Here is a 13,909-nt window from a genome sequence, read left to right as displayed (position 1 = left end):
CAAAATGACTGACTCTTCTAATATATTTGTCTAGTATCATTTGTATTTTCTGTTTGATTGATCTGTTCAGAAGGTTTTACAATAATTTAGTTATTTAGTCTTGGGGTTTTTTATTTATTTATTTTTTTTATCCCTAATATTTTTGGAATATATTTAAATTAGTTTTGTCAAATATTTTTCTCTTTTTGTTATGTGTGTGTGTACTGCATTATTTCTTGCTCTGCATTTTGTTGTATTTCTTTTAAATATTGGATTATATTTTTTCCTCCAGTTCTATTTTTCTGTTGTATTCTCGTTTCTCCTCTAATATATTCATCTGTTTCTTTGGCTCGCAATGTGCTGCTCACGTATACATAAGTGTGTTGTTATGAAATCGCTGAAGTAGTTTCTCCTCCGGATTATTTTGTGACCGATACAAACAATTGTGGTCATTTTTCCTCACAAAATCATTTCTTTAATGAGCTGACATGTCTTTTTCATCAACCAGCCGTCTTTACAGTGGTGACTACAATGTCACGTCGACTAAACTGAGCGTTATCTTTGTGAAGGCAGATGGGGTGTACCTAATGTTGTGGCCAACGGGTGTATGTACCCCATGTGGTGTAACAGAAATATTGCCGACACACAATGGAAACTAAATCTTGCTATGTGCTAACAAGACAATGATTATGCTCTGATAACAAGGACTTTATGTTGATTTTTTTTTTTGTTTGAGTAAAAATAATAAGGGAGTTATCTGGTAAAAGAAAAACGGTGTGCTTCTATCTTTCAGTGTAGGCAAGGAGGACATTCCCGACAACGAGCAGGAGAAGAGCGGTGACAAGGAGAACTACGCCGAGCGAGCCAGCGATGATGCCGACATGGTGAGTTGCTCCACGTACTCGGTGTCTTGAAAAATAAAGAATAGACACAGAATGTAAAGGATAGTGTCAAACGGATGTCACATCTAAAACAATTTTAAAAAATAAACTTGAAAATGCACTTTTCCTCAACACCCTCATAACGTAATCAAAATGGAAAAAATCTAAAATAATACTACAGAAAAAATACAATACTGTAAGTGAACAAAACATTCTATTTGAAGAAATGTTCTTCATTGCCTTTAGAATCTTGTTGCCTTTCTTTCCATGACGCAAAAATAACTGCGTATCTTGACTACCGTTACTTATCACCCCGTTAGGACGCGCAGGATGGCAGTGAGGAGGACGAAGAGGAGGAGGAGGAGGACATGGAGGTGGAGGACAGCACAGACGATTCTGACTCGGAATCGGACGAGAAAGGTGTGAGCAGTCTGAGGTTAACAACTAGCGAAAAGTACATATTGTACTTTGAAGAAGCAAGTTGCACTCCAACACCTAACCAGAAGGCCCTCTTAGTCAGGCCAGATCCTGTAAAGAGCATGAGCGGACAGACTTTTTTTCTATGCACTGTATATTTTGAGATGTTTCAAAACATGGTAGAGTGCATCTTTGGTGATACACACAGAGTTTCAGTCTATTTTCATCTAAAATTTGTATAGAAGATGGCTGGATGGACGTTTCCGTGCTATTTCATCTCTACAACATGCCTGCATTTCTATGGGTCTTCCACAGAGAACTTCCAGGCGGACCTGGCCAACATCACGTGCGAGATCGCCATCAAGCAGAAGCTGATCGACGAGCTGGAGAACAGCCAGCGCCGTCTGCACACGCTCAAGCAGCAGTATGAGCAAAAGCTGATGATGTTGCAGTGCAAGATCAGGGACACACAGCTGGAGCGAGACCGTGTGCTCCAGAACATGAGTAAGCTCCCATTCTGTATGAACCCATCTTTGAATTCATCCATCCATCATGAATGAATTCACAGGTGGCAAAAGTACTCACCCTCTCTACTGGAGAAGTAGTATTTGGATTTGGTTGTGTCCCACCTTCCCACGTGTGCATCTTTTTCAGACTCTGTGGAAAGCGGCTCGGACGACAAGGCCCGCAAAATCAAGACTGAGTATGAGAGGAAGCTGAGCGTGATGAACAAGGAGCTGCAGAAATTGCAGTCGGCCCAGAAGGAACACGCCCGCCTGCTTAAAAACCAGTCGCAGTACGAGAAGCAGCTACGCAAGCTCCAGATGGATGTGGGCGAAATGAAGAAGACGAAGGTAACTACGCCTTACATAACACGCAGGGACCTCGCAGTAGTGGAAGAGAATGGTTTAAACTTACCAAAACACACTTTTTTAGCATATTGTAAAAACACAACAAAGCAAGCTCAAAATGTCTTGAACATGTCGTTGGTCATAAAGTGTCTGCGTACAGGCAGTTCCATGTCACCTTTTGATTTTATAATCACGAAAGAGGAATATTTTTTTGAAAAAGGACTGTTTTCGTTCTGAATGGCTGTTATTGTAACCTTCATTATTTTATTTTGTTTTGTTGTTTGATCATTATTATTATTTTTATTCAAATGAATGTTTTTTTAAAATTATGATTATTGCCTAACATCTGAACTTTTTATCTGGGGAGCAATAAAGGCTATCAAAATATATTTTCTGATGAACAATACAATTTTAAATTATATACTTTTTCTTCAATTATTTAGGTTCGCCTCATGAAGCAGATGAAGGAGCAGCAGGAGAAGAATCGCATGAACGAGTCCCGCCGTAACCGCGAGATCGCTTCCTTGAAGAAGGATCAGCGCAAACAAGAGGTGAGCGAACACCCTGTGGTCCTCCTCTCTATGGATGAATGCGATGTACAGCCTTTTCTCACTCTCCTCAGCACCAATTGAAGCTACTGGAGGCTCAGAGGAGGCAGCAGGAGCTCATCCTCAGGAGGAAGACGGAAGAGGTGGGTTTTAGCCTCTCGGTGGAACTCTTTTTAAAAATAAATCAATACATAGATTATTTATTTTAGGCTGTATTCAAGCTTCTTGCGTGTGTGTGGTCAGGTGACGGCACTAAGGAGGCAGGCCAGGCCCACCTCGGGGAAAGTCATTCGGAAAATCAACCTGCCAGATCCCAACCAGGACTCGTCCCACCGTCCCCCCTCTGGACGCATGTACTCTGGACACGGCGCTCCCAACGGCACCAGGTACAACCCCATTAGCTTTATGGTGTTTTTTCTTTTTAAATATTTTTTTACTGTATGCTTACTGTAATGCCCCCACGTGTGGGAAAAGAGAGGAACACTCACGATGCACTTTTCAGCTGTTTATTGAACACCGGCAGAACCTGAAAACACAGAAACACAAGTACACCATTGCAGGAGCTGCTGTCTGCCACCACTTACTGCCCAGATACTCACACAGTATTACACGTGAACATGCATTTGTCTAACACAGACATTGCTAGTATTTTCTGTACACTACATGATTGAATTTTAGGATGTTTTCCTCACAGTGCAGAGGTCATGGGTTTGATTCGGGCCCTGGCCTTCGCACGCAAATATTTGATGATTGATCACGAAACTTCGCTTGATTGCTTGAGTTGAATATTTATTGTCATTGCACGTCCCCCTTTTCAATGACTTTTGTGGTCCTATTGAGCTACATAAAAGCAGATACATCCATTTTTCTTTTCAGCAGGTCCTCTCCCAGGCGTGCCGGTGGAGTTTACTCCACCCGGATGGCCCGCAACAAATGGCAGTCTCTTGAGCGACGCATCACTGACGTCATCATGCAGAGGATGACTATCTCCAACATGGAGAATGACATGAACCGCCTCCTCAAGGTAGGTTTGGCGGGGGAAACAGACTAGGCGCGAACAAACAAATGCCGCAGTAAACACAGGCTTCTTGGAGGTGGCCAAGAGGAAGCAGGAAGCGATCCAATAGATGGTTGCATATTGAAGCATCTTCTTTTGGAGCAATGCAAGAACCAAGTGCTAGAGAAGAAGGTCAAGAAGATGGTTGCATGAAAATAGAAGCTGTATTTCTTTCTTTAACGTGTTCCCTTTTTTAATAGAATATGGTTTGTCTTTAAAATGTTACTGATAATTATTTTTAAATGTTCATATTTTCCAAGAATAGCTTTAAAAAAATTAAGGTGAGAGTTAGATTTTTTTTCTCAGAAAAACAATCCTTTTTTGAGAGTAATTACACTTTTTCAGAGTAAAGTTGTATTTTTCCTGAAAACAGTCAAAAATGTAGATGAGTCATATTTTTTTTCCAAGAATAAAATAACGATGAAATAAAATTGTAATGACCGGTAATTAATTCATTATGACATATTGAATAATTGTCATTCATAATAATAATCATTCATTTAGGCATATCTGTATAATTCTATGATATAATAAGAATCTGCATTTCTATTAGCCCCATAATTGGAGCAGATGTCGCAATACTTTTGTTCATGTAGCGCATCTTGAAGGGAGTTCGTCAAATAAAGTATGTCAGGGTCAGGTCTGGCCGGCGTAGTCAGGTGTCTTGTTTCCATAGCAACGTGAGGAGCTGACCAAGCGCAAGGAGAAGGTCTTGAAGAAGCGAGAGCGCCTGGCCAGGGAAGGGTCCGAAGCAGAGAAGGCGGTGGTCCCGCTCAACGAGGAAGTGGACGCACTGGCTGCCAACATTGACTACATTAACGACAGCATTGCAGACTGTCAGGCCAACATCATGCAAATGGAGGAGACCAAGGTGAGAAAGTTGGATGGATGACAAGATGTTGGGATTTGTCGCTCATCCAGCTTTGTGTTGGTGTCTAGGAGGAAGGCGACACCGTGGATGTCTCTGCAGTGATTGGTTCCTGCACTCTGGCTGAGGCTCGTTTCCTGCTAGATCACTTTATGTCAATGGCTATAAACAAGGTATGGATATGTACTGTAATTCATCATGATTAACATGCAAAATTTTTTTGCAAGGAAAATGATCCAAAATTGTCACCTAACTCATGACAATCACTTAACTTGTTCGACACTTAGCCAGCTAGCTCTTCTTTTGTTCCAAGACTTTAGAGTAGATGTTAATCTCCGTAAATTGGTTGTGTCAGGGTCTGCAGGCTGCCCAGAAGGAGTCCCAGGTGAAAGTCATGGAGGGCCGCCTGAAGCAGACGGAGATCACCAGCGCCACTCAAAATCAGCTGCTCTTCCACATGCTAAAGGAGAAGGCTGAGTTCAACCCAGAGCTGGACGCGCTGCTCGGCAACGCCCTGCAAGGTAGACGCTGACATTTTGACTTTGACTGTTACATTGTTATGTCGCATTAGATTATTGTTTGTTGTGTGACAATTTCCCATCACCTGATGCTCAATACGAACCGTTTTCAATAGAGCCATTTTGGACAAAGGTTTCGAGAAATTAACCTTTGATGAATCGTGGGCATGTGTCTCAATGCTTTTGTCCATGAATCACAGCCAAATGCCGCCCAATTAGCAACAGTAGAGCAGTAGAGGGCTCTAAAACGAGAATTATGTTATAGAGTATAAAATAATTGCACATTTTTACTGGGTTCAAAATTGGAACCTAGGACTAGACCTTTCGATACCTTTGTCCACCGTGCAGTATGAATTGTGTTGAAAACCAAGAGTACAGGTGGCAGCGTGTTCAGCGGGATTCTTTCTAAAGTGTCTTTACTTTCTTCACTTTTTTTTCCCTTCCACCGACCCAACCCCAACTGTACTTTTGATTTTTCCTTTTTGTGTGTGTGTGTGTGTGTGTATTTTCTGTTTCCACACGGTTTCCTTTTGTGTTGTGGTGTTCTTACAGAACTAGGTAACGTGCCATCTGGTAAGTAGAGCATCAATGTTAGTCTGCTTTGTGAGCGCATGCGCTATTTGCAACTAACTTGAACGGGTGCATGAGGTGCAGCCAGTTTTCTCTCTCCTCCCCCCAGCTCATCACGCGCTGCAGCCTCCATGCTTTAGTACCCTGCTAACCCCCAGCACGCAAGCACACACACGCACACGCACACACACACACGCACACACACACACACACACACACACAGGAAGCATTCATGGATCGCGTGACCTTCTCTGTAGGTCAACTCCAGGAACCCCAAACTAACGATTCCTTAAACCCCTTTCTTTCTCTGTTTTTTTTCTGGCCGAGCTCTGTGAAGAAAGGTGTTCCCGTGAAGCGACATGGCGCTGTCCTGATATCGCCTGCCATCATCCATCTCCCGCATTCACCTTCCCGAAATCCATTCTCCTCAGCCACAAACTACAGCGGAACCTCCAATGTCCAATTATTTTAAAGTGTGAGAATGAATGATGTAGTTTTTTTTGTTGTCTTTTTTATTGTCTATATTGTATATGTCAGCATAAAAATTTAGTTTTCCCCTTAACCTAACAACAAAGAGAGAAAAAAAGTAGAAAAAATTGCAATAATAAGGAAAATATTATCTAGCTTTAATTCCATCAAAATATTTTATTGACAAAACGTTTGTGTGTGCAAGTGTTTTTTATATAAAAAGGTCATTTGGTCACCCTGAAAATAAAAATGGTAAAATAATAAAAACAATAAAAGCTGAGATTTAACAACGGAAAAGTAATATTTTAACTGAAATTGAGCAGTTTCTTGCTTATTGCAATACAATTATACAGCCATTGAGTGGTCTTGACTCTTGCGTCACCACTTTTCAATTGGGAATCTCTGAATAGAATGTTTATCATGGCAACAGTTCATCTTTGGAACAGATAAATTCACTTTACATTACTTCCGACTAGGATTGGCATCTTTGACTTTGGAGGTTCCACTGGAAGTGACTATGCAGACGTTTTTGTGAAAGTGTCTTGACAGCTGTTTCTTTTTCCCCCACAGAAAACGGCGACGACAGCAGCAGCGACGAGTCGGCTGCCAGCCCGTCCGCAGACGGAAAGTAAGTTTGGTGTGGTATCTCTTCCTGTTTCTATGACTATTAACAAGATGATAGCATACTGTATGAATAAAAGTGTTTGTATTGTCCTTTGAGCACTGTGCCGGATCTCATGAAGTTCTGCGGTGAGACCAAGTCCAGGAATAAGGTATTTGTCCTTCCTGCTATATGACCTACCTGCCTTGTGTGTGTGTGTGTGTGTGTGTGTGTGTGTGTGTGTGTGTGTGTGTGTGTGTGTGTGTGTGTGTGTGTGTGTGTGTGTGTGTGTGTGTGTGTGTGTGTGTGTGTGTGTGTGTGTGTGTGTGTGTGTGTGTCTCTATCTATATATTTATATATATAATCTGTATGTATGTGTGTGTGTATATGTAATAGACTTTTTTTTAATGATAGCCATCTTTTTTTCAGCTTTTTGTATAATTATACTTTTACATATGAATTCACAAATATATCAGTCGCAGTCTGTTCTATAAAAGTGACAACAGCACAATCTAATTGGACACTGATGTCATACTGGGACATGATTTTTGGACATGGGTTCACTTCCTGTCTTTGTAGGCCCGCCGGCGGACCACCACTCAGATGGAGCTCCTTTATGCCAACAGCGAGGCCGCCCCCGACACGGCCGATTTCTCTGGCCCCTTGTTGCCGCTAGCAGAGACGCCAGACGGTGGCGGTGACTTTGCCGCGCTCTCGACAGGCTTCTCCTCCAAAATGTACAGCGTGTAAGTCCGCAAATCTCCTTGTCTTGACATGAATGCCCCTCATCATCATTCCGCCCCCCCCCCCCCACCCCCATTTATGTCGTTTTACAATTTATTTGTCCCTTTAAACTGTTGAATCCAACGATCAGTTCGGGCTCCAGAAAGCCATCGGGTGCTGAAAACAGAGCTTCGCCGGCACCCTCACCACTCTCTCGCAGGAAGACGTATGACAAGGCCCAAGCGGCAGGCGACAGGGCAAAGCTCAAGGAGATTAAACAGTAAGAGCCAGCAGTAACACCCAAAAGGCTACAGTAACTCCACTAATACAGTCCAGCTTTGGGGAAGCATGGCAACAAATTGATCAAGTGAAATAAGCACTTTTTTTCTAATTCTGTCCTCATTCTACTTGCTTCTCATCACTCTGCACCATCCTTGATTGTTTTTAGGGACGATGTCATGCAAATTCCGCCATCATTCTCCAGCCACCCCCCGGCATAATAAAAAAAACTCCTTTTGTGCTTCAAATTTGGTAGCCAAGTTCCTTTAGGAAGATGCCCTTAGAAAACAGCCATTTCATACCAAATTGGAACCAACATTTTCAGCAGTTACTTCTTGAGACTTTTGGGTGGGGGGTCTATTAATGACTGACAAGCTCACAAAATATTATCCCAGATGCCTCACGACCAATTGTTGAGTATATCACACTACATGGGCTACAACGTGTCAAGAAATTAGCTACGAGATGCTACGTTGGTCTGCAACACTTCTGTCAGCTCAAAATGATGTTGCCATTTCATAATGTGGGTCAAAAGAATTAACAATTGCATACATCATACGTCTTTCTTTATATTTGACTGATTTCGACGACTGACTACTTCTTCTAACCATCATGTCTTTTATGCTCCTTTTCAAGTGATAACTATCATCACCTGCGTGATTTGACATAGCAATCAGTAATGTGGCAATTAAACTGGATAAATTATTTCCATGGTTGACTCCACAAGTGTCCAACAGTTTACTCATCTCGGTAGCACCACCTATGTCTCAACACAAGTAACAACACTTTTTCTTCTTGCTAAAATGCGACATGAATGCATGTGAAGGGGAAAATACCATCTCCTCCCCCCCTCCACCTCTTTCTCATGTTTCATCCCTTTTGTGTCCACCTTATTCAAATAATCTGAACTTTCCACAGAGCTGCATAACTCTGCGCTTGAGAGTGAGTGAGGAGCACCTTCCGGTGAAGGTAGTCACCCCTGCGATGTTTGACGGCATGCAAATGGACGTGTTTGTTTGATTCTGCAGGGGCGTCATTCATCCAGTGACGTCCACCAAGAGTCGCTCAACCTCGCTGCTGCAGTGTGTCCATGTGGCCGAGGGGCACAGCAAGGCCGTCCTCTGTGTCGACTGCACCGACGACCTGCTCTTCACCGGATCCAAGGGTATATTTAACCGGTGAACTGACGTGCCCCCATTCCATCATTTTTATTGTAAATCCAAAAAATGAGCAAGTAGTGAGCCCTGAAGTGAACTCAGTATCTGCTTCAGAGCAAAACAGGTGTTTTCCTGTTTCATTTTGGCCCTGGGTCCTGGAGCCTTTTTTGTGCATACTGTTACTCAATTTCATATCAGTTTGTGAAACTAGTGTTAGGGGCACATTTTTGTTTTTTTATACATCCAATTTGGTTTCATTGCTAAAATTGCCTAATTGTTATGAGCCCAAAAGTTTGCCTAAAATGGCTGCTTCTATTAACCAAAATGGCAATTTTTTTTTCTCCCCCAACATTCCCGGGTATGCAACTGAGTATGAAATGGTTGTTTCAAAACAATACGGGTGACTTCCTGTTCAATTTCAGGCAAGAGTGTGCAACTGTGTTTTTTCCAAACTTCCCAGGGGGCGCTACTGATTAATTTCTGACGTCGTCTTGGGTTTCATTCAAATACAAAGTTACAACTGTGACTACAGTTCTATTATTCCCGAATGACTGCCAGTGGGCGGTGCTGTAAGCATCGGATGACCTGGCATTCAGCAGGGATGAGATATAACATACCTTTCTCCCCAGATACACATGCTTGCAAATATTTGTGAGTTTTCATGTGTGTGTAGAGACTCCTAAAAGGCATTTCACAGTTCAGGCCCTTATTACCCACAGTGCCCGCCATGCTGGACACTGACTCTGCTTCTTTCTTTTCCTTCAGACCGCAGTTGTAAGGTGTGGAACCTGGTGACGGGTCAGGAAATTATGTCGCTTTCCGGACACCCCAACAACGTGGTGTCGGTGCGCTATAGCTCCAGCCTGGTGTTCTCGGTCTCCACTTCCTACATCAAAGTTTGGGACATCCGCGACTCGGCCAAGTGCATTCGGACGCTCTGGTGAGTGAACGGGGGGCGGAACGACCACAATGTTTCGTACGTCCATGTTTATGTTCTGAGGACCTTATCGTCTCAACCCTCTCTGCCTTGGATATTATGTTGCGATTTATCCTTTCATTACTGTTCCAGTTAGATTAAACATGGGCACGCACAACATAGTGGAGCGACATTACCACTTTCAATTGTGCTATGTAGGTTATCAGCTCTGCGTTTTCTCCCACTGGTTTTCCATTATGTGGAGTCATTTCAAGTACTTTGCATTCCAGTGGATTAACATGGACACAAACAACATGGTGGACCAATGTTGTTGTTATTAGTTCTGCAGTGTCTTTTCCTCTGATAAGGGTTCCAGTAATCAGACATGGTCCTTCCACAATGTTGTGCGCACTCATCTTTATGTTGTACAGCACTATTTCATGGCACCCAATTCTTTCTGCAGCTCCTCCGGTCAGGTTAATGTCGGCGACGTCTGTGCATCCAACACCAGCCGGACGGTCACCATCCCGGCAGGTGAAAACCTGATCAACCAGATAGCACTGAACCCCAACGGAACGGTCCTGTACGCCGCGGCCGGAAACTCGGTCAGAGTGTGGGATCTACGAAGGTCAGCCACTTGGGCTTCATCATTTGTTTATATCTGTATACTAAATAAAAATTCACCATGTAACCGCATTGTGAACGCAATCAATTATTTCTCTAGGTTTGCATCCACTGGGAAACTCACCGGCCACCAAGGACCTGTTATGTGTTTGACTGTGGACCATTCGGGGAACAATCAGGACGTGGTCATCACTGGCTCCAAAGACCACTATGTCAAGGTGTGTTATTCCAGTAGACGTTTTTTTCAGTACAAAGTGGACTCTTGCATAAAAATTACAATTCTAGGACGACACAAAACTGCTGAATAAGAAACCGACATTTTTCCCACGAAAATTAATTCACTCAATAGTATAGTATGATTGAGCTACTGTGTTTCTTGCATTCATTCATCTTCCGAGCCGCTTGATCCTCACTAGGGTCGCGGGGGGTGCTGGAGCCTATCCCAGCTGTCTTCGGGCAGTAGGCGGGGGACACCCTGAATCGGTTGCCAGCCAATCACAGGATTCTTGCATATCATTCTAAATCTGCAAAAAAACTACGCTGAAAGTATAACTTTTCAGCGCTTATTTTTCTGATTTTGATTTTCCAGAACTTTCCCCATTGTCGCTGTCACCTAATCAGCGTTTTTTGAATAATTTTGGGGGGGTTGTAAAATTACATCTTTTTTTTTCTTCTTTTCAAAAATTAATTGCTATTGACCTTTCATGCACCCACCTGATAACACGGTAAGCCGTCCACTGCAGTAGCCGCTGTCCCCAAAAGGGTTAATCAAGGTGCAACACAATATGGTTCCGGGCCGCATGTGGCTACAAGACTGACATGTATAATAAGATGGTATAGTCATTCAAATCACATCTATCCCTCACTGTGGAATCTTGTATATCAATTCTGTGTGTGTGTGTGTGTGTGTGTGTGTTAACAATGTGTTTGCAGCTCTTTGACGTGAGTGAAGGCACCCTGGGAAGCATCAGCCCGATGCACAATTTTGAGCCCCCCCACTATGACGGGATCGAGTCACTGGTAATCCAGGGCGACTTCTTCTTTAGCGGCTCCCGTGACAACGGCATCAAGAAGTGGGACCTGGACCGCAAGGACTTGCTGCAGGTGCTGCTAGCATAATGTCATGCGATTAGTGGCCCATCAGAACCTGGCACGTGAATGTTCTCAAATTTCGTGGGCGTGTTCGTGTTCCAGGAGTTACTCCCCAGATATTTTATCACCAAGTCTGTCTCAAATCTTGCATCACATTGAGACTCATCGTCAGTGCAAGCTAGCGTCAAGTCGATGAGAGATGTGGTTGCCCCACAATGTTGCGTGTCCATGTTTATGTTCTGGGGAGCTTTTGCCGTTTGCTCTTTTTCTGCATTTTAATTTTGTTTTGAACTTCACTTCATCCAATTCTTTTTCTCGCACTTCTTCATAATCAATTGCCTTCAACTTTTCTCCCACCAGCAAGTCCCGAACGCCCACCGTGACTGGGTGTGTGCCCTGGGCGTGGTCCCCGGCTCTCCAGCTCTCCTGAGTGGCTGTCGAGGAGGGGTGCTTAAACTGTGGCACACGGACACTCTGGCTGGACTGGGCGAGCTCAAGGGTCATGACAGCCCCATCAACGGCATCTCCACAAACGCCAGCCATTTGTTCACCGCCTCTGAGTGAGTTTACGTATTCATTCGGGCCACCAGACTGACATGGATTTTATTTGAAAGACTAGACTGAAAAGTCATAAACATGTCTATGGCTCTGATTGCGTCAATCTCTTATGCCTATTATGTGATGGTTATGTCGGCCATCTACCTTTTTATGGGAGTTTTACACATGGAACTTTTATCAACACCTCATCGCAAACGTCACTTTTGGAGGGTGGCGGGGGCCTTGGAGAAGGTCTGTGCCTTTGATATTTCAAATGAAACCTCCATTTTGATTTGATTTTGGTTGTTTTTGCCCCTCAGCGACCGGACAGTGAAGATCTGGCGTGCACGCAGCGGCGGACTGGACGGCCCTTTCGAGGCGGTTGACAATGCGGCAGACGAAGGTGGCGAGTAACTGAACACATTCGCAGCACCTTCTGATGGACACTGTTATGATGTGCACTTTGATTCGCCCAATGCTTCTCTCTAACCCCTAACACAGACATACGGCCACTAAGCGATACTCATGGTTGCTTTAAGTACGTTTTCCGAACATTAGCTATTATTAGTTGTAGTCTTGAATGGAAGGTGTCGGGTTGCTAGCCGGTCTAAACAACCCGGCGCTGCGCTTCCTGTTGCTGGATGTCCTCAAGTCACCACTTGTACAAGTGTCTTCAAAAAAGCCCCTTTAGTGTTCGTTTAAGCTTTGTGACATACATACAAGGCATTTCAGTTAATTAAGTGTTCAAAGGTGACAATTGATGCTGGATGTGTCTTATTTATGTAACGTAGACGAGACTTGGTTGTGAGGTGCGCGGCCTTCATGTTGCCATGTAATGCAATCGGTCTTCTATTCTTGGCACGTAAGTCTTAAAAAGTAGCTTTATTTTATTTTTTTAAGGAAGAAGCCAATTAACACTATAGGCTACATACTTTGACTTGGTCAGCACTCCAAACACACGCGGACCCAGTACTTTTGCGTCCCACGACACTTAATGTATGTTGACATGTTACACGGTTATATTCTCACTGCAAAGATTACCACATGGTCAATGCTCACCCTGTGCATGTGATGTGGGCCCCGCACATTTCGTGTACGAATGTTATTAACATGGCCCGGGTTCACAACATGTTAGCGTATGTTGATGCAGACCACGCTCACTACTACATATGCGTTAACTGACTTGTATGTATGTATGTTGCATTAGGCACTCTAGCTACATGTTGACACGCTCTGCACTCTCTTCATGTCTGTGAACACCACGCGTATACGGACATGCTTTGTACTCATTATAAATACACAGCGGGGTCCGTGATCATTACACCTGCAGTTAGACACAGAGGCACACTTACTTGGTGTACAGTATAAAGATGGGGTCTGCATTCACTTCAGGCGCATTTGACCGCATGTTCACCCTGATGTTGTCACCTTGCTCACCCTTATCAGAGTGCTTCTTGTCGCACACCGCAGGCGAGGCCCACTCGCATAGCAAAGCACTGTTTATGTCATTTTATGTCACAGATCTTTTTTGTCGAGGTGAGGCCTTCAAATTTCGTGAATGTTTTGGTGATGATGACACTAACACGAATGAATGTTTTTTTTTTGGGACCACCGATTGGAACCCTTCCTGCTGTGATTTCATTCATTCATGCTTAGATTCTTATTGTTGTTAACAGTCAGTTTCGGTCCCTGTTTGACATAATTCCGGACCTTTCCTCTCCTTTTGGAATTGTAGAAGCCACCTTACAAATGGCCGTCTCTGTAGCTATTCTAATGTCAGATGATGCCCAGTGAGAATAAACGCCATCTGTCAAAAAACAAAA

General features: G+C 43.5%; 1 protein-coding gene across 8 annotated transcripts in view; it reads left to right on the top strand.

Moving 5' to 3' along the window:
• kif21a (kinesin family member 21A) overlaps window positions 1–13,909 on the top strand; it is a 26,834-nt gene extending 12,925 nt beyond the window's left edge. For 3 of the 8 annotated variants that reach the window (XM_052061208.1, XM_052061204.1, XM_052061209.1), the window contains 23 exons: window positions 773–863; window positions 1,181–1,280; window positions 1,593–1,781; window positions 1,932–2,131; window positions 2,572–2,679; window positions 2,751–2,819; window positions 2,920–3,062; window positions 3,553–3,700; window positions 4,410–4,604; window positions 4,673–4,774; window positions 4,957–5,122; window positions 5,672–5,692; window positions 6,728–6,785; window positions 6,879–6,930; window positions 7,338–7,504; window positions 7,633–7,761; window positions 8,789–8,925; window positions 9,683–9,857; window positions 10,297–10,461; window positions 10,558–10,675; window positions 11,391–11,561; window positions 11,910–12,109; window positions 12,407–13,909. In XM_052061208.1, coding sequence (XP_051917168.1) covers window positions 773–863; window positions 1,181–1,280; window positions 1,593–1,781; window positions 1,932–2,131; window positions 2,572–2,679; window positions 2,751–2,819; window positions 2,920–3,062; window positions 3,553–3,700; window positions 4,410–4,604; window positions 4,673–4,774; window positions 4,957–5,122; window positions 5,672–5,692; window positions 6,728–6,785; window positions 6,879–6,930; window positions 7,338–7,504; window positions 7,633–7,761; window positions 8,789–8,925; window positions 9,683–9,857; window positions 10,297–10,461; window positions 10,558–10,675; window positions 11,391–11,561; window positions 11,910–12,109; window positions 12,407–12,500 — 2,998 coding nt within the window. In that variant the 3' untranslated portion in view covers window positions 12,501–13,909. The remainder of the gene's footprint in view (window positions 1–772; window positions 864–1,180; window positions 1,281–1,592; window positions 1,782–1,931; window positions 2,132–2,571; window positions 2,680–2,750; window positions 2,820–2,919; window positions 3,063–3,552; window positions 3,701–4,409; window positions 4,605–4,672; window positions 4,775–4,956; window positions 5,123–5,671; window positions 5,693–6,727; window positions 6,786–6,878; window positions 6,931–7,337; window positions 7,505–7,632; window positions 7,762–8,788; window positions 8,926–9,682; window positions 9,858–10,296; window positions 10,462–10,557; window positions 10,676–11,390; window positions 11,562–11,909; window positions 12,110–12,406) is intronic. The other 5 variants (XM_052061211.1, XM_052061207.1, XM_052061205.1 and 2 more) reach the window with 4 other exon arrangements.

This window comes from Hippocampus zosterae, chromosome 3, assembly GCF_025434085.1.
Source record: "Hippocampus zosterae strain Florida chromosome 3, ASM2543408v3, whole genome shotgun sequence".
In the NCBI taxonomy this organism is placed as follows: domain Eukaryota; kingdom Metazoa; phylum Chordata; class Actinopteri; order Syngnathiformes; family Syngnathidae; genus Hippocampus; species Hippocampus zosterae.
This window is presented reverse-complemented; position numbering and strand designations above follow the sequence as displayed.